A 25,495-nucleotide genomic window follows, 5' to 3' on the forward strand; every position below is an offset into this window, starting at 1 on the left:
GGGGGGGCGAAATAATCTAAAAATAGGTTGAAATATAAATAATTAGTATATATTATTAACATAATAAATTCGCATACAAATTGTGTGAATTCTATACTATAATTCGTCCGCCCCGCCCCTACCGCCCCCCCCCCTGGATCCGCCAGTGACGTTTATAAATAAATATATAGATTAGCGAAATAATCCCAAACACAGATCCTGACCTATTAAACTTAATTCAATCGCAGTGATAAATGCCTTTTATTCTGATGAATTCCAACGTAAATGCAAAAACAAAAGCGAGGGACATAATCTAAAATATTCTTTTTGCTACAGCTTGATACACGAAGAAATAAAAAAAATAAAAGTCTGAGTGAAAACAATGAGGTATGAGAAATGTGTTAATCGTCCAAGATTATTTTAACTCAACGATAAAAAAATTGTAAATGCAAAAACAAAAGCGAGGGACTTAATCTAAAATATTCTTTTTGCTACAGCTTGATACACGAAGAAATAAAAAAATAAAAGTCTGAGTGAAAACAATGAGGTATGAGAAATGTGTTAATCGTCCAAGATTATTTTAACTCAACGATAAAAAAAATGTTTACTGTTCATAGTCGCTAAGTACAATAGAAAATGAGGGAAAAAATAATTCTAAGGGAAATATGAGATCGTATTAACTAGGGATTGGAACAATCATTGATTTGTATGTCTCCGATACTCCGAGTCCTTACAGAAACCATTTCAAATTAAGACAAAAAATAGCACAAGAAATTAAGACATATTAAAAACAATTTTAAACAAACATTGGTGAGATAAATCTTGAAACAAATCCTATAAAGGATATAATGTATTCGTGGCCTTCGTACTGGAAGCGACTTATTAAATAGAATTTTGAAGTAGGGGAGAAAACACTGTAAAGCTGTGTCTTTCTGTTATGGCCCTTGATTAGATCACAGTACAGAAAAGTCTGGAGTCATAGATCACAGTACAGAAAAGTCTGGAGTCATAGATCACAGTACAGAAAAGTCTGGAGTCATAGATCACAGTACAGAAAAGTCTGGAGTCATAGATCACAGTACAGAAAAGTCTGGAGTCATAGATCACAGTACAGAAAAGTCTGGAGTCATAGATCACAGTACAGAAAAGTCTGGAGTCATAGATCACAGTACAGAAAAGTCTGGAGTCATAGATCACAGTACAGAAAAGTCTGGAGTCATAGATCACAGTACAGAAAAGTCTGGAGTCATAGATCACAGTACAGAAAAGTCTGGAGTCATAGATCACAGTACAGAAAAGTCTGAGTCATAGATCACAGTACAGAAAAGTCTGGAGTCATAGATCACAGTACAGAAAAGTCTGGAGTCATAGATCACAAAGATTTGGAGCTAAGAAATGTCCACACCGACCTCCAGCAGAACATAGTTGTTTGTCATGTCTTGCCAGCGTACAGCAGAACATAGTTATTTGTCATGTCTTGCCAGCGTACAGCAGAACAGAAGTTATTTGTAATGTCTTGCCAGCGTACAGCAGAACAGAGTTATTTGTCATGTCTTGCCAGCGTACAGCAGAACAGAAGTTATTTGTCATGTCTTGCCAGCGTACAGCAGAACATAGTTATTTGTCATGTCTTGCCAGCGTACAGCAGAACAGAAGTTATTTGTCATGTCTTGCCAGCGTACAGCAGAACAGAAGTTATTTGTCATGTCTTGCCAGCGTACAGCAGAACATAGTTATTTGTCATGTCTTGCCAGCGTACAGCAGAACATAGTTATTTGTTATTTGATAACAGATACAATAGTTTTATTGGTATATAGTATTGAAGCCACTTGTCTTATGTTTTTATTTTATGTTATTAATAAACTATGTTTGCAGTTATCAATCCATTCATATATCAATTAATACATTTATTACATGATATTAAATTGGCCATCGATGCCCTATTTAGAATATTAAATACTAGTCGACCGGCGGCGTAGCATACGCCGCTATTTGCTTGGCCGGTCTTAGGCCACTGCAATCTATGCGACCGCAATGGGCCCCACTTTCAAAGGAACCGCACTTTCATAGGACCCGCGCTAATTCAAGGTCTATAAATTATTAAATAAAACCATTTTATAACTTAGAACAGATTTCCCGCGCCCTCCTGGAAATCTCCCGAAATAGCAAAATATTCGAAAATATATTCACTAAAATTGTCATTTTGGTGTGTCATTCAATATGGAAAACGCCAATCTTATGCGCGCCATTATGCATCAGCCGTAATTGTGTAATCTGGAGAAAGAAGCTTCTCGCGCATCAAACTAATGAAGAATTACTTGAGGTCAACAATTCTCAAAGATAGATTGAAACGTTTGGTAATTCTTGCTATAGAGCGTGATCTATGTAGGAAACAGAATTATTATGATATACTGTATAACTTTGCTACATGCAAGGCTCGTAAGTAATTCTGTACGTAATAAAAAAAGAATAAAATGCATAAACGAATTTATTTTCTAATACAAACTCTAAATTTCACTTATTATCCGCTTCCCTACCCAAACCTGGCCCCGCGAATTCCGTTTCGCATAGGACCCCACAATGGTTTTAGTCCGGCCATGCTATTTACATATATATATATAGAGACATAGTTCCTAGTCCAAACCTCCCGCAGGACAATGGGGGATGGGAGCTGGCATGGTTTGATAAATTTAAACGACAGTCAAGCGCGCAGCCAGTCATCCGTAGTGTGAATACTACTCTTTTCTTCTCGTGACTATCCGCATAAATAAGAGAGTGATCTTTCCTTTACTTCTTCTCGTTTAAACTGTTGAGGGAAGAAGAGAATTATATATATAGATTATTTTGAATTAGAGAGTTTAACTTTATGAGTATTGATTATGAGGTCATTTATGTTGTAACATTGTTGTCATTAGTTTAATTTATATACATTCAAAGTACTCTAATAATTATGCAGACAAAGTAATGCCACGCACCAAGAGTGAGAATCATCACTAGACGAAAAGAGCAAATGTAATACTACTGGTACAAGTCAAGCTATGAATAAAAAAGCCAGGCTGAAAATGGTTCAAAGCCTGTAAGTTTCTTCCCCAACCATAGGTCAGTTGACCTCGTGTGGCACACAAACTTCAGATCTGATGGCTTCGCACAAAGTATTAACAAAGCATGGTAAATACATTTCAGTGTTACAATCAATTTGAACCGAAGAGCATAAAAGATGAGGGGTGGAGCAAGCAGCAATTCTGCCGAAGAGGCCTGAGGTGGTCACGTGGCTTCTAAATCATCGTTAAAAAATGAACAAGGGAGATAATGCATACACAAATGACCATAAGGCAAGGCAGAGAACAATATAGACAATGTGAAAATATACAGAATCGGGGGGAGGGTGTGTCAGTGTAGATGTTAGAATGAAAGTCAGGTGGTAGGGCCAAGGTCAAGTAGTCTGTGCATTAAGACGATGTACAGGAAGTCAGGGGTGTTGTTTGAAATAAAGACAGAGACCATGTGTGTGTATTTCAGTGAAGGTCAATTGTTTTTGTTCAGCGGACGTTCAGTCACAGGCCCATGGGAATGAAACGACTTTACGCAATAATTTTCTTTTGACATCGGTTATAAAGTCCTTTTTTACACGATTAACACTCAAATATGGATTTTTCAGTGATATTTTGAGTTTGTGGAATTGAAGACCCTTGATCTAGTTTGCCTACGCCTACTGCCAGCCCTGGTGATATCCTATTAAAAGCCTTTGTCACACAGGCGAGCCATGGGAAATTGGTAGGCATAACGCAGCACCAAAAACTATAATCCCCAGGTTGTCACGTGACAGGGTCAACACTCCTTTATGTTTTTTTTTTCGTGAGAATCGTCTGCCACACAATCGATTCAAAAAGCTCTTTTAAAGAAGACATTACCATTCACATTTCTTTTGAGTGACGAAACATTGTCCTGTGAACGCTTTTTAAGTAAAAGATTAGGTCTACTACAAGATGTCTTTCTAAAAACGAAGATGAATTTACTACTATCAATGTTTCCAATTATTTTAAAACATGTACAGCCAGTGTATCTTGCGTATCACTGAACAATGTCAAACCTGTACATGTGGACACATTGAGCAGGTTGTCCTTGGAGTTCAACATTCGTCAAACGTTTTGAATTTCACGCACGATATGCTCTCCAAATTGTTTGTACTTACTGAGAAAAAAAAGTTTCTCACTGAATCAGTAAAAAGTCTTTTTCTACTGACCCTTCAATCAGCGAAAACGCACTTTCAGCATTAGCATTATGTCCAGAGAAAAAAATGGCTTCAAGGATAGTTTGTATGGAAATACAGACTACGAGGTAGTTCATTCAGGTTTCAATATTTTCAGCTTGAATATCAAAAGCTTTAAACTACAAACTATCAGCCACCACAACTCTTGAAGAGACGGTTACGTGTAGCCGATAGTATTGTATTGTTAGGCCGACTGACGACATAAAACCGTACGAGACATAATAAGGATATTCATATTATTAAAATGTTAATATGGTCTTAATACGTACCCAATGAACTGATTGTTATTATGATATGGTTCAGTGCGAACCCGGCCTAACGTCTGTTATTGAATAATCTTCTAATCCTTGGTTTTGTAAAGGGGCCAAGCTATTATTCAATGCCTCGAATAGCAAGACTCGCCCTTTAGTGGCTACAGTGTCATTGATTATTACAACTATAGCTCGATTAGTGATTGGTCTTATTAGATTTCGTTTTAAAATAGAATTTGACTTTAATACTTACTAAATGTATGCTTTCACTTTTAAAACAAAAACATGAACGTTCTTGCACTAGTCAGTAGCTTGTATAACTGTGTGTCATTTGACGTCTCAACAGAAAATCTTTTGCCTTTGCAACTTCTTGTGTGACAAAATAGGTGAATCCTTGATACACAACTGCTATCTAAGGTTGGGCATCTGTAATCACCAGGCGCTGTTGCACTTTCACCCTTCTTTCTACTTCTGGTGTGTAAGCCATCTGCAATCCGGGACCTTTCCTTTATGTTTGCTCTCCATGGGGGTATATCCAGTGCCTCTTTTCCCCAACTGTTAGTGTCGATTTTGAAGAGCTTCATGTCGCGTTTGCAAACATTACTGTACCTTAGAAGTGGAAGAAAAGTGGCTCTCCTGTCTTTTGTTGGGTCACCATACAGAATGTTTGGTGGAAGTTGACTTAGTGGCATTCTATGACGCCAGCCAAAGTGTCTGCTGCTGATAACAGCGCAGATATCTTGGCACCCTACTCTTCACAGTACTTCCACATTGGTTATTTTATCTTGCCAACTTTTTTTTTTAAAGATTCGCCTTAGGGATCGGCGGTGGAATAGATTTTTTTGCTGCCATGAGTAGGTTGACCGAAGGCTGTGACGCTGTACGAAGCGTCTAGTGTGATAGCTTAACTAGCTGCCACCGTTGGTTAGCATCTGTGAAAGGGGAGCCATTTGTAGGTTTCTCTTGCCAGTACATAGCCGCTCCACAGCAAGTCCTATTCATTACCTCCTTGAGGTGACACGGAAATTGAGGCTGTGAGGCCTTAGGCTAATCTGCAAGGGTCTCGGTGGAGGTTTGACCCCAAGATGTGAGGCCGTCATGGCCCGTCGTGTCCTGCTGCCCACAAATCAACCCCGTGGCTAATAGCCGCACTGCCATGTTGTGTGTCCCTGTAAGGTCCAAGGCTAAGGGAGTAAAATCCCAACAGAAAATCCAGTTTTGGAGCCCCGTGGGCGCGGTGGACGTAAAAGCTCTGCTCTCTGGTAAACTCCTGCAGCCACCTGACTTCTAATTGCGATGGTTTTCCATCTCTTTAGATCCGGTCATTATGGAAGAAAGGCGAGTGTTGACGTGTGGGCAGTCCAGCTCTCGCAAATTTACCGCCTACGCTTTCCCCCTGCCATGAAGAGGTCACTCCTGATAGCATTGACGAAGAGTGGTAGTTACCGGTGATAAGTTCCTAGTTGATTGGTATGAGCTGGAGCGCTAGGGGCCACTCACGACGGTAGAAGGGGATCTGCAGCATCACTGGATAGCTACTGCCTACCTTAAGCCGAGCATCCCTCGAACAATAAAATGCTATTCCGCTTGCCACCACGGGGCGCTTTGGGCTAAGACAAATAAAAAAGCAAGGAGCTCATTTGCACCTGCCAACACAATTAAAAGAAAAACTCTCAACATTAAAGCGATTCGAAATCTGGAACTTACGGACAATGTGTCCTGGCTTTAATACTTGTATAACAGAAAACACCTAATTAAGTGATAAGTGTTTTTTTTTATTTAGAGAAAAAAAAAGTTTGCATGTGTCAGAATGCATACTTCCCAGGGTTTTTCTTATCTTTAAATGACGAATAATTATTTTAAAGAAATGGTGCTTTTTTTAAATGCTTGCATATTTAATTTTAAAAAGTAAATGTTTTGCTTTCAAACAATAAAAAGGTAGACGTTGCACCAGAAATTTGCAAGATCTAAAATATGATATCGGATTTTAAATATCTTTTCTAGTTTTCGGGATCTACACGGGGCAGACGGACAAACGAATAGAAGGACGGACGGACAGACTGACTAAGACTCCTTTATTGATCCTTATGGAAATTTGTTGTGATTACAAGGACCACACTAATAGCGGCTTTTTTCCTTTCGGGATTCACTAATAAATACCAAATGACCGAGTTTCATTTAAGAGCTTTGAATACCCAAAAACAAACTCGTGAAGATAGTGGCCACATAATCAAACAAAAATTGTCATCTTGTATAAGTGAGTGAGTGTGTGCTTACCAGAAGATTTGAAGACTTCTCAGGATTCTCAAGCAAACACTCTGCTAGTGGAGAGCTTACAAACGTGGAAGATTGTCTAGTTATCTATTGTTTCTATAGCATCGACTTTTTTTAAAGGCTTATGTTCACTAAGACGCAGACGATGACTTACAAAGGGGAATAATTCAGCTTATACCATCAGTTAAGTACGATTTCTTTTCCTTGTTCGTGATAGCACATATTTCATACATGGCGGAAAAACTATAAATAACAAGATTGTTGGTGTATCCGGTGTACAAAAAGGCAGTATTGATCAGCTTTGTTTTTCTAAAGTATCACATTTTTGTAAAGCTTATAGCACACAATAAATTCAATCTGGAGGAAGTATCTATGACTTCAAATCAGAATGTCACATTTGAATGCTAATGCAACATTTGATTTTCTTGTATGCCCCCTCACACACATAAGATCAACTTTATAAACAAAAAAAAAAGTGAGTTTACTTCATAGTAGATCTCTATGCCGCTTCTGTTCCCCCACACCCCTACTGCCTCTCTTGCACTAGATCTATATTTGTTGACCGCCTTGTCGTTCAATCGGTTTGTTTGCTGTGTGCAGAGCGGACGTCAAGTGTAGTAAGGTAATCACTTGCATATTGCTAACAAAATATTGTTATGGGTCGATGTTGTTCGCTGTTCCTCTTAGTCATGGATAATAGTATCTGTGTGTGTTTTCATTCTTACATAGTCGCAAAGCCTGATTATGTTATAGTAACAAATTTAAATCTACTAAAATTCAAAAGCAAGTTTCTCCTGAGCGTGTGAAGTGTACGTCTAACTAACGTAGTTAAACACTATAGTTACTTTCAAGGTAGACTTACTATGTTGGTCATTGTGTTGTTGTAGGTTAATTTTTAAACAAAAGAGTAAGTACCTTTAATGCTTCAACATTTCATTATCGTATATAATCTAATTCCAGCGAATCATTTCTTCTTTTTTTTTCTCACATAAATATAAACTACAAGAAATGCTTCCCACAGGATGTTCTCTAGCTCAGGGGTCGGCAACCTTTTGAGTCGGAAGAGCCAAAAAATACAATTTACAAAATTTCAACGTTTTTAAAGAGCCACAAAAGTTTTTTTCTCGCCTGCCAACTATAAATAGTCTATTTATTCTTCAATAAGAAACAATTGAGCAAACAGATGCAATGGGAGCGATGGCTTTGCAAGGTTTTAGAAAGTTTGGATAAATTTGGCTGATAACTTTTTAGTTTGAAACACGACTCTAAATTTTCATTTATTAGTTGGCTTCATACTTTTCTTTTAATTATATTTCTGCTAGAAAACGCGTGCTCGCAAGAATATTGTTATAACCCTGCCATGCGCACTGCCATCCAAGCTAGTGCTGATGGTGCGCACAGTTATAGACTAGACTGGAAAGGATGTCAACATTAGAAGAGGAGAACGATTTCCGCCCAAGTAGAGAGCCAATATGGAGAGATTGTGCTAAGAGAAGATGTCCTTTGTGTTCGTCATGTCCCCGTGTAAATAAACGTCTATGTCTCGTTGAGTTGCCTCACTTAAGTTATTACAGTATGTCAATCCAAAGATAGTCAGCATTCCAAATTACCAATTCTTCACCACACTTTATAGAAATCTGGAAGAGTATTCCATGTGCAGAATCAACTCGCGGCATTCTTTTAAAGCTGTCCATTTTTGCTGCGTTTTATACATACATTTCTTCCAACTTGCTTTTTAACTTTGTAAATTTTTAACTCTGTAAATACCGAGTCTCCATTTCCTTTAAGAAGTCTTTAAACTGACGATGGTAGAATGCTTTTGACAAGATGCTGTTAACAATCTTGGTTACCAAATTTATGACCTTAACTATTTCGGATTGAATTGTTTTGGACACAATGCGCTACTTGGTGTATTATGTAGTAAAACGTAAGAATTCCATGGTTTATTTTGCTTCGAAGAATCGTTGTTGTCCCTTTTTTTTTTCCTGTCATATTCTGGCTCCATAAGTTGCTTTTGAAATGATTTTATTTAAATCGATCTTATTGTCTTCAATGTATTCTTGCACGTCATTCTATCTTCCCCTTTAGTTTGTCATGAGAGCGGCAGCAATCCTAGAAGTTCTTCTTTTGGAGCTTGGGAAGACATATTCCTGACAAAAAGGGCAACTTGTACCCTGTGTATATGTCGCAAAACTCATCCACAGCAAATGATAAGACAGAAGAAAGCTGAATATCTCCCACCTGCGAATATGTTACATTTGTAGACATTTTAGCTATTCCATCTTGCACTGTTTTAGCGAATAGTGGCAAATCTTTTTTTTTCTCAAGATTTACGGTTTGTTTTTGAAATCACGAAAAAGTTCTTCAGATGCATGCAGTAAGCAGTCTTGACATACTCACCATCTGTAAATGGGTTGCCTTTTGTGCAATTTCTAGTGGTACCGCAAAGTCTACCAGATTAGCGTTACTCGTAGATTGCTTCTAACTCATTTACATAAAACACCACACTAACAACACAACCAAAGCGAGTGAAGAAAATGCAAATTTGTCTTGCGTCGAAAGAGAATTAATTAAAACCTACATAAAAGCATCCGACGACTGAGTCATTCGAGAGCTTCCGACGGACTGACGACAAGGACGACGCGTGTCACGGGGAAGGGGTGTGGTGAAAAGCGAGCACCAGTGACTGAGAAATAGAATTGGTGCCTAATGCTAGTTAAGCATTTCAGAACTATTTTAAAAAATGTTTCGATAAAATAATATTTACTTATGAAACTAAAGAACCGCAGCTTCACAGCCAAAGAGCCGTATGTGGCTCGCGAGCCGCAGGTTGCCGACCCCGGCTACAGCCTATAAATGTATCTACTTTTAGTGACTAACATGAACAAATCCCACCCATGGGAAGTACCACTATAATGTTTTGTTCCTTCGGCAATTCAATCATTGAACAAAATGTTACACCGCTGTGAGTTTCACACGTGATGTGATGAGAAACTGTGGTATGAACAGGGCCGCCGCGAGGGTTGTGGCCGCCTGCGTGCTAAATTTTAAAATGCCGCCCCCTTTTTTTTCTAGCCAAAGAAATGTATTGCAATTAAGCTGGACCAAAAGCACCCGTTCATTTAAATCCATTTTAATAGAGCTTTCCATCTTTTTCTCCTTTCATAATAACACCGTTGTCGTATTCCTCAAGTTTTATTTCCAATTTTGTTTTTTTTCCTATCGCGACGTTAATAAGGTCTTCTCCAGTTGTATCAGTCATTGGGCGAAACCCCAGAACATGTTCATGTATTTCTACATGAGATGTATAAGAACCAGAAGCAATACTAATAGTGATTAGTTCGGTGTGAGACATATCTGGTGTAGAATCTAATTTTTTAAAAAGTAGGCCTATTTGTGTGCTAGTACAATTTGAAGGATTGTATTGTCTATGTCACTGAAATCTTGAACTAGCCGCCAGTATTAAACTACCATTTTGTGTGTGTGTCCAATGAACTATTTGTGGATCCTTTCAAAACGAGTCACTGCCGATAAAATAATATCAAGGATTGCTTAGGCTACTTTTCAAAATCATGGATTCTTTAATGCGTTGCATATGTTGTTTTCTTTTCAAGAGAATGATTTTTTTTTTACATATTTACAGATGATCTCGATTGTATTTTGAACAGATGTGCATTGTATCCACAACCATCTGACATACGGCGGATTTATCCAACACATCACTAGCTCAAAATGAAGCATCTCAGCGCTGTATATTTTTCTTGAACAGATATAAAATAAATAATTCTAAGTATAAAATAAAACATATTAAGGAAGTGTTTCTCAAATATTTCGGGGTGGCGACCCCTACAGAAAAAATGTTCGCGTTCCAGCCCCCTTGAGAATCTGGGGACCGAGAAGCGATATAAAACGAGCCCGGTTTTTTTAAATTTTTTTTTTGGAACTAGTGTTGCTAATTAATTTATAAGCGTTGTAAAAAGTTGTTTCTGGAGATAGAATTAAACAATAGACGGGTTTCCTTTCAAGTCGGTCTGATTTCGGGGCCGGGCCCCTGCGCTGAGCGTATTCTACGTTTTTTAGCTTCAGAAATTCTTTCTCCAAGCATTTACACCTTTTTTCTCGTAATAAGAAGAAAGAATATAAAAAGGCCAATGTTAATGAGTTTTGTTTTTAGAAAGCACTATTCATCATAGTACAAAAAAAATCTAGTAATAGTAGTAATAGTAATCTAATTTAGTAATAAAGAGGCAGCCCTAGTCAATAGTATTATTCGACATATATATATATTCAGCACACGGACGTCTGTAATGGGCGTGATCTTTTTTAAAGATAATCTTCTTCACAAGCACACAAAAAAATCGTCCTATAAATAAAGTGCAATAGTCGGTAGAAATTCGACCAATCTCAGGAAAATCCAGAAGAATCACACTAGCGGTGATGTTTTGAAATGTTTTCTTCAAAAAGTTTTAACTCATACTGATGCATATGCCTCTCGCGAAAACGGTCTACATTTGATAAGGTATTATTAAAAGTCGAAACAAAGTCTTTTACTTAAGATATTTTAATTAGTAAACATGGATCATAATCAGACACGGTTTAAAAATTACAATGAAAATAAACATTTTTTTTCGCCGCCCCCCCCCCCATTTATTGTTGGTCGTTAGGTTAGATCTACATCTATGACGACCAAAAAATATTCTACAGCCACGTAACATAAAAGAGAAAATATTTTTAACCTTAAATTTTTAATTACAAGATCTACTCACAGCGCGGGGTATTGATTAAACAACAATAGTTATATGTAGTAAGTAGATAGGCCTACTAAGAAGAAACAAAATGTTTTGACTGATCTGCTTCTGTAAGCGTCATCCGAAACAAATCTATATAACAGATAACCCGCGAAAATTCAATCAGAAATATGAAGGCGCTTATGGAAAAACCCTGGGGAATTCCTCGCGCGCCACTCCATTTTTCTTATTAAATGTTTCCAAAATAGCTTCTTATGTACGCATGTCATTTTCTTTTTTAAAATATTTATCTTACGGATATTGGAATAATTAGAATTTCTGTAAAATTTTAAAATATTTTAGTAATGTTTTTTTTTGTATTAAACTAGAAATTTAAAAAAAAGGTAACTTTGGAATGATGATTTGGCCGCCCCTAACATTCGGCCGCCTGCGTGCAATGCACACATTGCACAATAGGTAGCGGCGGCCCTCGGTATGAATGTATCTTTTGTGCGCTATCGTATATGTGAACTGGCGCTCCTAGATCTAATTTTTATCTATTTTTATCTTTATTTTAATTTGTAATTTATATAGGCCAGGGCAATGATGTTTGTAATTTAGTGTCTTTTTAGTTTATATAGCTAGTGCTGAGTACATGCATGTTTCCCGCCAGCTCTTTAATGTTAGAGTTAGTCTAGGTGAGTCATGACCTGGCTCTATAAACAGAATGGGTGCGGTCAGTTCTTTCTTTTTTCGGTGTTGACCGTTGGTCTGGGTGACCAGGTAGTGAGTTATTAGTTAGTAATTGTAGTGTAATTTCAGCTGGGACCGCCTGCTATAATTACCACTGCCAACTGTTTGCTGTCGTTATTAGTAGGACCTACTGCCAACTGTTTGCCACAGTTATTACTGTCGTTACTTCCACTGCCAACTGTTTGCTGTCGTTATGTCTACTGCCTAACTGGGCGGTAGTACTGTCGTTACTTCTACTGCCTTACTGTTGCTTACTGCCTGTCAAGCCGCTAGTAGCTTACTGTTTAGTGTTGTGGTAATTTAGGTTATTTGAGTTGTTTATTGTTTTTAGTGGGTATATTTGTTTTTATACTGTTTTTTGTGTCAATGTAAATAAAGTGTATATATATTTTGTTTTATAAATTTAGTTGGTTGTTTCTTTTAGTTAGCTAGATTAGTTTAGTTTAGTTTAATTGTGCTGTCTGGTTCTAGCCCCTTGGTCGCAGATTGAGGTGCACAGATTGGGCCCACTTAGTAGAGCTACTACCTGCCTACTGTAAAATATTGAACAAATGTTTAGCAGCAGATAATAACAAAAAGGCCTCACTCAGTAGCGCCACCCTGACCTGCTCACATATACATTCATTGTTTGCTCTAGTAATGGATTGCTTTGTATAATGCACAACTGTAAAAAAAATAATTCTCACAAATTATTATCAAGATTTTTGTTATTATTATTAATGATAATGTAAAAAAAAAGTTGAAAATTAAAACATAAAATATTACAACTAATGCTTTGACAGTAGGGCACCGTATAACTAAAATATACACAACTAGTCGATCGGCGGCGTAGCATACGCCGCTATTTTGCATGGCCAACCTTACGCCACTGCAACCTATGCGACCGCAGTGGGCCCAGCACTTTTATAGGACCCACGCTAATTTTAGGTGTATAAATTATTAAATTAAACCATTTTATAACTTATAACAGATTTCCCGCGGCCTCTTGTCGATTTAACAGGAGGTCCTGGAAATCTCCTGTAATTGCAAAATATACGAAAATGTCATGGAAATATCAGGAAATTATTAAAATCTTTTGAAAACTCATACCAATCTCATGAAATATACAGACGAAAATTCTTTTTTTTTTTTCACTCTTAAATTACCTAGGATAACTCCCTCCGTCCGAGTTGCAAAAATAAAAGAGTGATCTTTCCATTGTGTCCAAACTCTTGAGCATGCTCTGTCGCTTCGATACTCGATAGTTACTACAGAGTAGATTACTCCCCCCCCCCCCTTTTTTTTTGAACGTGAGGTAGAAATAAAAAACAAAAAGAGTGATATTACAACGGGACAGAAGGCTCAAAAGTAAAGTAGCAATCATACATAAAACACTGAACCATAATCTTCAAATACAAAAACAAAATTTAATAAAATACTCTGAATGACACAAAGATAAAGGCACATTCCTCGTCCCATATGCTAGGACAAATTTGTACAAACACTCCTTCTTCCCTAGTGCTATTAGAGCATGGAATGGGTTGCCTGAGCTAGCCAGGAAAACCAGTGACTTGGCAGAATTTAAGTCATTGGTTAATATGCATGACTAAATGCATGACGCGTAGGACGTAATCATCTTCTTTTTTGAAGTAACGTCTGTATCATATAAGATAAGATAAGAAGGTCCTGCCCTGCTATTTTGTGACTACGTGTTCTCCTTCCCCGTCCCTCTTGTTTTCTCGTGGACTATCCGCAGTGATCTTTCCTTTACTCCTTACTACTCGTTTAAACTGTTGAGGGAAGAAGAGAATTATATACATAGATTTTTCAACCAGTTATTGGTGACACGTGACCTCACTGATAACTTCGAGATGCTGTACATTCCGTAGAAGGGTGACCGGTCACTTCATCCCCGGTCACTTCATCCCCGGTCACTTCATCCCCGGTCATTTCATCCCCTGGTCATTTCATCCCCTGGTCACTTCATCCCCCGGTCACTTCATCCCCCGGTCATTTCATCCCCTGGTCACTTCATCCCCCGGTCACTTCATCCCCTGATATTTTCATCATCTGATAATTTTTCTCTAACAAATTGTAATTTTAAAAAGCATTAAATGAGCAATATTTAATGTATTCCTTTTTTATTTAAATGACACAGAGAGAGAAAGATATATATATATAGAGAGAGAGAATCACACCCTAAATATACATGCAAGATTATTTCCAATAAGCACTCAATTAATTTTAAGGCTATAGGAACCTCATCATGACGGGTATGTTCACATAACTAGAGGCCCCCCCCCCCCCAGTTTCGCTATCTAAAGTGAATATCAATAAACAAAATACATACTTACATATACATGCAGAAATGAAATATCGATAGAAATAAACTCCTATAACACAATTTGTAACTTTAATGTTTATAAGGAAGTCCGCCTTTATTAGAAAAAAATAAAACCTTATTACAAGGCTAAAAATGACTCGCCCATTTTCAAGAAAGAGCGATTGAAAAATTAAATAAAGTGAAACATGGTCGTACTTTCACCACAGCTTGGCCTTTGATGATAAGTTATCAGCGGCACGGTCATAATTATTGTAATCGCACTTTTATCTCTCAAAAGATTTCCACTACTTGCACCACACATTGGCCTTTGATGATAAGTTATCAGCGGCACGGTCATAATTATTCTAATCGCACTTCTATCTCTCAAAAGATTTCCACTACTTGCACCACACCTTGGCCTATGATGATAAGTTATCAGCGGCACGGTCATAATTATTCTAATCGCACTTCTATCTCTCAAAAGATTCCCACTACTTGCACTACACCTTGGCCTTTAATCATTACGCTTTAGATAAGTACACATCCAGATTTACCATATAATATTAGATTTCTCATTAAGAATACAAAGTGGAAGAGGAAACACTATAAACGCATTAGTAATATGTCATAAAATGTAAAAAAGAAAGCATTCTACATAATCATATTTATATATAAAATATTTAATTGGGGATGAAATGACCGGGGGATGAAGTGACCGGGGGATGAAGTGACTAGGGGATGAAATGACCAGGGGATGAAATGACCGAGGATGAAGTGACCGGGAATGAAGTGACCGGGGATGAAATGACCGGGGATGAAGTGACCGGGGATGAAGTGACCGGGGATGAAGTGACCGGGAACCCGTAGAAGAATTGTATAATCTGTCAGAGGACGGTAGGCGCTAGAGACCTGACACATCTTTAGAAAACTATTTCATGAATTTTGTTTTCCTTAAACGAATCTTGATCATGGAAAAGCCAGAGAAAGACTATTAGCTCATGTTTGTGAAAATAATAATAATGTCCATAAAAAACAAAAAACAATGCGATGGAACAATATAAATAATCAACAATAAAACAAAGCAAACGATGGAACAATAATGAATAATCAACAAACAAAACCATTGACATATATATATATATATATATATATATATATATATAATAAGGGGAAAAATAAATGTGAAAAAAGATAGATCAAAGACCTATATATATATTATATCTAGACTGGAAAACGGATACAAATTCTTATCCGCGATTGATCAACTCACAGACCTATTGGCCTATATATAGATTATGTATTAATCAAAAAACTATATATTCACCCAAATCCATGAAATAAAGCCATTTCCTGTTAGTTTCCATTTAGACAGTCCACCACCATCCTAGATCGAAATTATTCACGTCTATTGATTTTAGTCATCTTATGTGCATTTCAATAAATTGATTTTGTTTTTATGTATCTAAAAATGGCAAAATAATAATTATGAGACGAGAGTGCTCTTATTTTCGATGTTTAATTACAAGATTAAAATATTAAATTATGTGTTATATAGGTTAGGGTTGAAAAAAAAAACTTTACTTCTTATAGTTACTTTACAAAACAGCGCCTTGCATAATCTTTTTTTTTTTTGTGGTGTTAAAAGATCTCCATGTCCAGTCTAGATATAGGCCTTTTTTTTTTCCAGCCATAACCTATATAATTAATAGAACCTTTTCTGTATTATTATTATATCTGTAATCGTGCCTACTATAGCAGCCGGCCATAATGATCATCTTTTGTTATAAAATTGTTTTTTTTAGCTTATTTGGGGCATTCTGCTGAAAAAAATCCCTAACTAGTTTATTCAGCTTTAACGTGAATTTTGTCTATGACGTCGCACTTCTGTTTTATTTAAAACAAAATGTCATTTAGTTTAAAATTGGGCTAGTAGACTACTAAATAAGATTAAATAAAACAAAATTACTAACACACAACCTAAGAAGTATCATAAATGAAAAACTGCGTCAAAGCAATGATAAACAAAGCAAGAATCTACTCCATACAAATCAAGAAATTTCTTTGTCAACAAAAAAAAAATCTTATTTCTACTACATTTTCTATACGGTAATATGGAAATGAGATCTAGCTGAGAACAGCATACAATGTCAACAGAATTGGCATTGTGTAATATTTTGCGCCTAGTGATTTACAGAATCTCAAGTTTTATTTTAAAATTTTTGTGTGCAAAAGATCTTGTCAAATATCTTTATAGTTATAAGCAAGTGTAATACATTTTATAGAATATAATGTAGAAGCTCAATTTTTATTGTTACTGTACATATATACTTTTCTCACACAGTAAATATAAATGTTTTTCCTCCTGGATAATCTATATATATATATATAATTCTCTTCTTCCCTAAACAGGTCAAACAAGAAGTAAAGGAAAGATCACTCTCTTATTTCTGCGGATAGTCATCACCACGAAAAAAAGCAAAAAAAGGGGGGGGGGGGGGAGAACACGTTTTCACAGCTCGCTACGGATGGCTGCGCGCTGGACTGTCAAACCCTGCCCGCTCACATCCCATGCGGAAGGTTTGGACTAGGAAGTAAACTATCGTCAACTCTCCGAAACATGTAAAACATTTTACAAACACTAAATAGCAGGGCCGGACTTAAGCATTGTGGGGCTCTATTCGAAACGGATTTCGCGGGGCCAAGTTTGGGTAGGGAAGCGGACAATAAGTCAAATTTAAGAGTTTGTATTAGAAAATAAATTCGTCTATGCATTTTATTCATTCTTTACTACGTACAGAATAACTTTACGAGCCTTGCGTGTAGCAAAGTCATACAGTATATCATAATAATTCTGTTTCCAACATAGATCCCGCTCGATAGCAAGAATTACCAAATGTTTCAATCTATCTTTGAGAATTGTTGACCTCAAGTAATTCTTCATTAGTTTGAGGCGCGAGAAGCTTCTTTCACCTGATTACACTATTACGGCTAATGCATTATGCTGTGTAATAGCGCGTAGGATTGATGTTTTCCATATTGAATGACACCCCAAAATAACAATTTTTTAAATGTATTTCCGTATATTTTAAGGACTTTTTCGTATATTTTGCAATTTCGGGAGATTTCCAGGAGCTCCTGGTAAATCGACAGGAGTGCGCGGGAAATCTGTTTTAAGTTATAAAATGGTTTACTTTAATAATTTATACACCTTGAATTAGCGCGGGTTCCATGAAAGTGCGGATCCTTCGGTCACATAGGTTGCAGTGGCCTAAGACCGGCCCTGCATAATAGTGGCGTATGCTATGCCGCCGGTCGACTAGTAAAGATTATTGTTATTATGAAATAACAAGTACAGAAGCATTAATATGGAAGCTCTTTAATATCCTTCAATAAATTACATAATCTGCTGGTAGGAATTAAATAATTGTGCAGTATATTTGCCACACAGAAAGACCTACACTTACGTCTAATATTACAGAGTAACTTAATTGTTTACAAATATATAACACAATATAAACAGACATGAAGCCAGAAGGAGAACCTTAAAGTTAGTTAAAGACTTTTTGCGATTTTGGATCCTGTCGATATGAGAGGCATTACTAAAGAAGACATTAAATAATTAAAACACTCTATAACGAGACTAATGTAATTTTCTCTCTTATGCTTATAATGTGTATTGATGTTTGTTTGTTTTTCAGAGAAAACAGTGGAGCGTAAGTGAAATAACTATATTATTTGAATCCGAACACTAAATCGTGACACTATTTCAACCATGGCAGAAGATGCATCAGCCGCAAATGATTTTGCACATGCGCCCAATCTGAGCAAAGAAGAGATTGCTTTGAGATATTCAAAGTGGGCTCAAGGAGCGCAATATGAGCAGGTACATTTTAGCCCTTTCACTTCTTGTCCTAGTTTTAACCAGCCACATTTCCCATATACACACTCGCACAACACTTGAAGATGTGTATTGCTAAAATGTAGTTTTAAATGGCACCTCCAAAAACCAAGGACCTAGATAGTATAATATATGTAGGAATGTAGGTCTGTGCTATCAATGCATCCGAGGTTTAGTTTTGTATCTTATTTATAAGTCAACCTCAATACAATCTCAATAAAAAAAGATAACAAATGGAGTTGAGTTTTGTTTGTTGTTGCCCAACCTGTTGGGGGCTCGCTCCTGTTGATCCCAATGTTTGGTCAAGTAATGAAGGTCAAGGAGAGGTTTTAGTATTTTGAGACCGTCGAACGTGTTGGTATAATTACATTTCAATAAAAGTTTTCATTTTTGGAATGTGAACATGTCACTAGCGGCCTATCATTAAATTATTGTAGTATATATATATATATATATAAACGTTTAAGCTATGTCCTTGCGAATGCCGATATGGACAGTATAGAGGGACTTCTTATGGTCCGGCAGTTACCTTGGGTATGGCACTTAACCATCCTGGACAAACTTAGACGACGAAAAGAAAATCTAAATCGACCACCTGCGGACAATGGTTATGCTTGCCCTAAATGTGGCAAAATATGTAGGTCACAGCTTGGGCTGCGCAGCCACGGGGAATACTACACTCCTTACTAATCTTCGGACTCAAAGCCAAGTCTTATTATTATTATAAATCTGTAGCTGACTGACTGATTCACACACCACATTACTAATTCTCACACTTAAGTGATGATCTCTAGTTGTTCTGCAACTAGAGAAGGCCAACGATATCTTCTAGGACAAAGAGCAAATGTCATAGGACAGATGTTCTCAAACTTTTTCAGTTCAGGGACCCCTTTACAAGCCATACGATGTTAGTGGACCACCGATAAACGGGATTTGTCTGCCTAAAGTGCCTATTTCTAAAACTTATCTGTATTCTATACACCGGAGACACCAATACTATCTCTCAATGTATTCACATACATGAACATCTCCATCTGTTACGAGGTATCATAAGCACACATTCGTTAGAGTTAAAAAAATTATCGCATCATACTGCATAGCTTCAACGCTGTATTTGGATAGAAGTGTGGTGCTAGTGTTTACAGTTCAGAGTTCAGATTAATTAGGCTACGTTAAGTTAGGTTAGCTTTCTAAAATGGCTCGAGTCTCCTAATCTCGCACACGAGAATTAATTCTTGAGATAAACTGTACATTGTAAACTCGTTTTATGTTAAGGAAACTAATGTTGTTGTTGTTTATTCTCTATTTGAACTTCCTACAGGACCTATCAGAAGAGAATTACAAAGGTCCTGCCATCACTGCTGACGTCCTAGCTGAGCTGTTTCCTGATGAAGACTCACGTGGAGATGTTTACATACTAGATGTCGCTGCTGGCTCTGGCTTTGCTGGGGAAAAGGTAACTTTTTATTTCGCTTGTCTTCGAAGTTTTTAACAACAACAGCAACTTTATTAAAAGTGTCTCTGTAAAAAAAGTAGTACCGATACGTCGTTCACATGTTGAAAGCGTAGGAGTACCAGACACCAGCAAGAAGCATAAAAGGAAGAAAAAAAGGGAGAAGTAAAAAAGTCAAACTTTAAAAATTACGATTCAAAAATATTTAGTGAACCAAAGACTGTAAAATCACAAGATCTTTATCCGCCAAAAAAAATATATGCAGTAGTTTGTTGCAGGACATCCGATAAATATGTAAACGACACAGCCTAAAGAAAACGCTTGAAAAGTCTAGCTAAACTTTCCATAACCAATTCTCTATTAGAGAGGATCAGATTTAAACAAAAATAAAGTAAAAACTGAACATCTTAGAAACCAGATGAAACTAGAAGTAGAAAAACAAGTATTTGAGTTAGAAATGATTTTTGTTTCTAAGATCACTTCTTTAAAAGTAGTCCTCCTTAGACACAAAGTGATTCTGCAGTCACGAGCTAGCACTTCAAAGTCTGAAGAATGACTAATGAAAGTATAAATTGATTGATGTCTCCTACAGACACTGGCGGATCCAGAACTTTTGAGAGGGGGGGGGGGCGATTTTTTTCCAAACCCTAACCCTAATGCCCAGTAAACCCTAACCCTATGCATAAACGTGCGTATTTAATATATATATATATATATATATATATATATATATATATATATATATATATATATATATATATATATATATGAGAATTTTTAAAAAGCAGCATTTCTCAACCTTTGGTGACAAACAAAACAACTGGGGCATCGCTATAAGGTTTTCAAGTGGGATTCGGAGCGAAGCCCCGACGACAAAAGCGTTTTCTTGCTTTTTTCACTGCAGAAAAGTATTCTCCTGACATTTACAGCTAATTATTTATCAGTGGAGTTCGGGGCGAAGCCACGCCGCCAAAAGCGTTTTCTTGCATTCTTCACTGCAGAAACGCATTTCTCCTGACATCTACAACTCATTAATTATCAATGGAGTTCGGGGCGAAGCCCCGACGCCAAAAGTGTTTTCTTGCATTCTTCACTGCAGAAACGCATTCTCCTGACATCTACAACTCATTATTTATCAATGGAGTTCGGGGCGAAGCCCCGCCGCCAAAAGTGTTTTCTTGTATTATTCATTGCAATAACGCATCAACTCATTATTCATCAATGGAGTTCGGGGCGAAGCCCCGACGCCAAAAGCGTTTTCTTGCTTTTTTTCACTGCAGAAAAGTATTCTCCTGACATTTACAGCTCATTATTCATCAGTGGAGTTCGGGGCGAAGCCCCGCCGCCAAAAGCGTTTTCTTGCATTCTTCACTGTAGAAACGCATTCTCCTGACATCTACAACTCATTATTCATCAATGGAGTTCGGGGCGAAGCCCCGCCGCCAAAAGCGTTTTATTGCATTCTTCATTGCAGTAACGTATTCTCCTGACATGTACAGCTCATTATTCATCATTGGAGTTCGGGGCGAAGCCCCGCCGCCAAAAGAGTTTTGTTGCATACCTCACTGCAGAAACGCATTCTCCTGACCTAAAACTCATTATTCATACTATTAAAAAAGGACCTTTTGAATAATGTTGTACTTGAAAAATATTCTAATATGAATTTATAGGCCCTTAATACATTGCAAAAAATCCGATTTGTTCCTTGAAAAGATAAGATACCCCACATATTTAGACTTTGGCTTTGAGGATCTCCGCCGAAAAAAAATTATTCGAAAAATAATATTCAATAAAATCAAAGTATAAATTGTGAGTTATAGTCCCAAATTTATTTAACTAGAAAAATATCAGATTGAGTAAAGGTTAGAAAAAGGCGACTATGAAAAAATGATTTGGGTTTAGAACTCATCTCAATCGTGACTCTTATACTGAAAAATTGCGTTTGAATTCTAATTTTTTGAATGCAAAGTCTTTCTTAAAATAGTTATGATAAATTCATGTGAAATTACATAAACTCTGTCTGGAAATGGGAGGGGCGGTAGAGTGAAAACGATTAATCCTCGCTCCTTTAATAATTTCTGCTAAAGATTGCATTTGGCATTAAAGAATAGGGGTGTGGCTACTCGATATAAGAATTTAATTTATAGTATATATAAATTATATTAGTGACAGATGTTTTTGTTTTGTAATTTCCTAACTGTAATACAAAAAGAAAAAGTATTGATTTGTCCGATGGGGGAAAGGCGATTGCATGAATCGCCCCTCCCACCTGGTACAACCCTTTTTCATTTAAATTTTACTAATGATAAAATTTGAGATTAGAGTGTGGTACGACATAATATACAATGAGTTCACATATCAATATGTAGTTTATATTATATAGATATTCAATTTTGTTCACAAACTATGATTCTCCATAAAAATAGGACCGCCCCCCCCCACTCAGAGGGCTAGAGTGGGAAGGGCAGTACATGCAATTTCCCCCTCCCCCAACCTCACCGAAACGGCCAAGATACAAGAAGGCGAGCGACATAATATAAATCTATATATTAATTCAACTAATTTTGTTCACAAACTATGATTTCTCCATTAAAGTAGGACCACCACCCCCCTCAAAAGGTTTTAGGTGGGAAGGGCAGTAGAGATAAATTGGCAAACAGGGAACGACATAATACAAAGATCGGTTAAATATCAATAACAAGTTTTAATCACATAGATATTTAATTGATTCTGTTAGCAAGCTGTGATTTCTACAAAGAAATTGGACCGCCCCCCCCCCCACTCGAAAGTTTATGGGGAGGGGGGCGGGATTGATACCATCGCCCCCTCCTGACCCCACCAAATCGGCCAACATACTAGAGGGGGGGCGAAATAATCTAAAAATAGGTTGAAATATAAATAATTAGTATATATTATTAACATAAGTAATGAATTCGTATACAAATTGTGTGAATTCTATGCTAAAATTCGTCCGCCCCCCCCTTCGGGGAGGGGGGGGGTCGGCCGAGTGGGGGGGGGGGCGATCGCCCCTACCTCCCCCCCCTGGATCCGCCAGTGCCTGCAGACACGGCATGCTGCATACATTTGATATTCCCTGGATGTCGGACGTCTTGGAAATAGAACAGTGTCAAATCAAATTGCAAAATATCAAGGCCAAAGCTCTTCCTGGCTTAACTAAAAAATATCAGGTGACCGAGCCTCGCTCGGATGAATAATTTGTTAAGGAAGGATATATACCCGAAGTTATTTAGGGAATAGTTTTGTAATTACGAAAATGAACGATCGGGTAAAGACTATCAATCCGAAGAGTTGCTTTTTAGTTCTTTCAGTTCTCAATGTAATTGTACATGGCGATTAGAATAGAAAGTCCCTCCAATAGTAGGCCTATAGAAAACCACAGCTCACGTCTTAACGTTTTACATTGCTTCTTTCATGTAGAACTATTGGGCTATTATAGGCTTGTAAGAAAGTCTTTGCAGTATAACTTCTAAAATGGTTACTTCATGACATTTAATACTGCAATTAGTATATTTATTATGGCTCTGAGACATGGACACTTTACAGAAAAAACTAAGACTTCTTGAGTGCTTTCACCAAAGATGCTAGCGCTCCATCATGGACATACGGTGGCAGGACAGCACTACATACAGCGATGCCAACGCCGGTATGGACAGTATAGTGGGACTTCTTATGGTCCGACAGTTGCACTGGGTAGGGCACGTATCCCGTATGGGAGACGAACGAATGCCAAAGGCAGTCTTTTTTTGTGAGCTAAAATGTGGTCGACGTAACAGAGGCGCTCCACGGAAATTCTTCAAAGACCAGCCTAGTCGTCAACTTTCCTTAGCTGACATAGAAGAGAGCACCTGGTTGCATGCGGCCTCAGAACGAGACAGCTGGAGGTCTCTCACGAAGGCCGCGAGATACACATTTGAGACCAAAAGAAAATCTGCTGCCGAGAACAAACGCAGACGGCGAAAAGAAAATCTAAATCGGCCACCTGCGGACAATGGTTATGCTTGCCCTGGATGTGGCAAAATATGTAGGTCACAGTTGGGGCTGCACAGCAAAGGGAAATACTGCATTCCTCACTTATCTTCGGACTCGAATTTTATACCATTTTGCAAGAATATCGCTGTTTGTATTGTGGTCTTTGGTGAAGTCGTTCAAGAAGTCTTAGTTGCTTTCTATAAAGTACTCATGTCTCAGATCCACATAGAGGGGTTGAGAGAATACTGGTTGACACTGATTTTTGTAGACAGGCGGAGCGATTTATTTCGCCACACTCTCGCTTGGAGGCGTCCAAAAGCACGACTATCCATGATCACATATCAACCTCTCTTTAAAGCAATGCGTCAATTGATAAAATGCTTCCCAGATAATGTGAAGTTATCTACCACTTTAAGGGATGTCTATGCGCAGTGATCTTTGGGCTGAGTAGGTTTTATTGGGTGACTTTTGGAACATGACTTCTGTTTTACCGAGGTTTATAGGTTAACAAATAAAAAAAAAGGCAGCAGCGTGATGAAAATTCGTTGACCGCGAGCTGGATATCATCAGGGCCAGCCCTAGGCCTATGCTGTCACAGTGGTGGACTCCGAAGGTTCAAAAGCCCCGCGCTAATTCTAGGTGTAAATTATTAAATTAAACCATTATAATTTATAATAGGGTTCCCGTGGTCTCCTTGTTTTCAAGGAGCTCCTGGAAATCTCCTGAAACTCATAAAAATGTCCTTAAAAAGACAAAATTGTCACTTTGGGGTGTCAATCAATATGGTAAACGCCAGTCCTACGCGTGATATAAAAAAACGGCATCGTCAGCTTTCATTTAATAAAAATGTAATGCAAATACGAATTTATTTTCTAATACAAAATCTTTATTTTCACTTATTATCTTTATCTCTACCCTTACTGGTCCGCGCGCAATCCTCACATTTCACATAGGGCCCCGCAAATGTTAGGGCCGGCCCTGATTGTGCAAGTAAGGCATAGATATGCTGTGTTATGACCATTTCCTATGTTTTGGTATTGGACAGCAGACTTCGAAGCTTAAACACATTGCAATAATTCACCAGCAAAATAATAACAAAGTAAAAGCTACCTACGGGTGTAAGCAATTAAAGTGTAAACAACTTATAAAGCCTTTAAAACACAATAACTAATCTTACATTAAGATATTTAATTTCATTATTTTTCTTCCATAAATTCCTAATGGATCAATGTACAATAAGATGGTAATGTTTAATTACGCCAATTGAATCATTAAAACTTGTTCTTGTTTGCGAAGAAAAGTCTTAGTGTACTGCTGTGAGGCTAGTAACGTAAGCGGTGTCAAGTTTTTTTTCCAATTGACGTCATATAGAAAATTTCATTCATAAAACATTCTAGCCAAAATAAATTTTTCGATAATGAGCCATTTTCAAACCGATATAACGGTCGACCTCGAGTTTTCTCGATGTGGCCAGTGAGTTGAGAATTTTTTTCTCACTATTATGCACATACCGTGAACTTTTAAAGAAAATCGTTAGAGCCGTTTTCGAAATAAAATTTATATATATATATATATATAAATATATATACATACATACA

The 25,495-nt window shown here is 37.3% G+C and overlaps 1 protein-coding gene across 2 annotated transcripts in view; it reads left to right on the forward strand.

Moving 5' to 3' along the window:
- Positions 1–7,356: 7,356 nt before the first annotated feature.
- Positions 7,357–25,495, forward strand: part of LOC129923050 (uncharacterized) — a 31,177-nt gene continuing 13,038 nt past the window's right edge. The window contains exons 1-3 of one of the 2 annotated variants that reach the window (XM_056011855.1): positions 7,357–7,396; positions 18,255–18,439; positions 19,776–19,910. In XM_056011855.1, the coding sequence (XP_055867830.1) occupies positions 18,329–18,439; positions 19,776–19,910 (246 nt within the window). In that variant the 5' untranslated portion in view covers positions 7,357–7,396; positions 18,255–18,328. Of the gene's footprint in view, positions 7,397–7,421; positions 7,682–18,254; positions 18,440–19,775; positions 19,911–25,495 lie in introns of those variants that run through there. The other variant, XM_056011847.1, reaches the window with a different exon arrangement.

This window comes from Biomphalaria glabrata, chromosome 1, assembly GCF_947242115.1.
Source record: "Biomphalaria glabrata chromosome 1, xgBioGlab47.1, whole genome shotgun sequence".
Lineage (NCBI taxonomy): Eukaryota > Metazoa > Mollusca > Gastropoda > Planorbidae > Biomphalaria > Biomphalaria glabrata.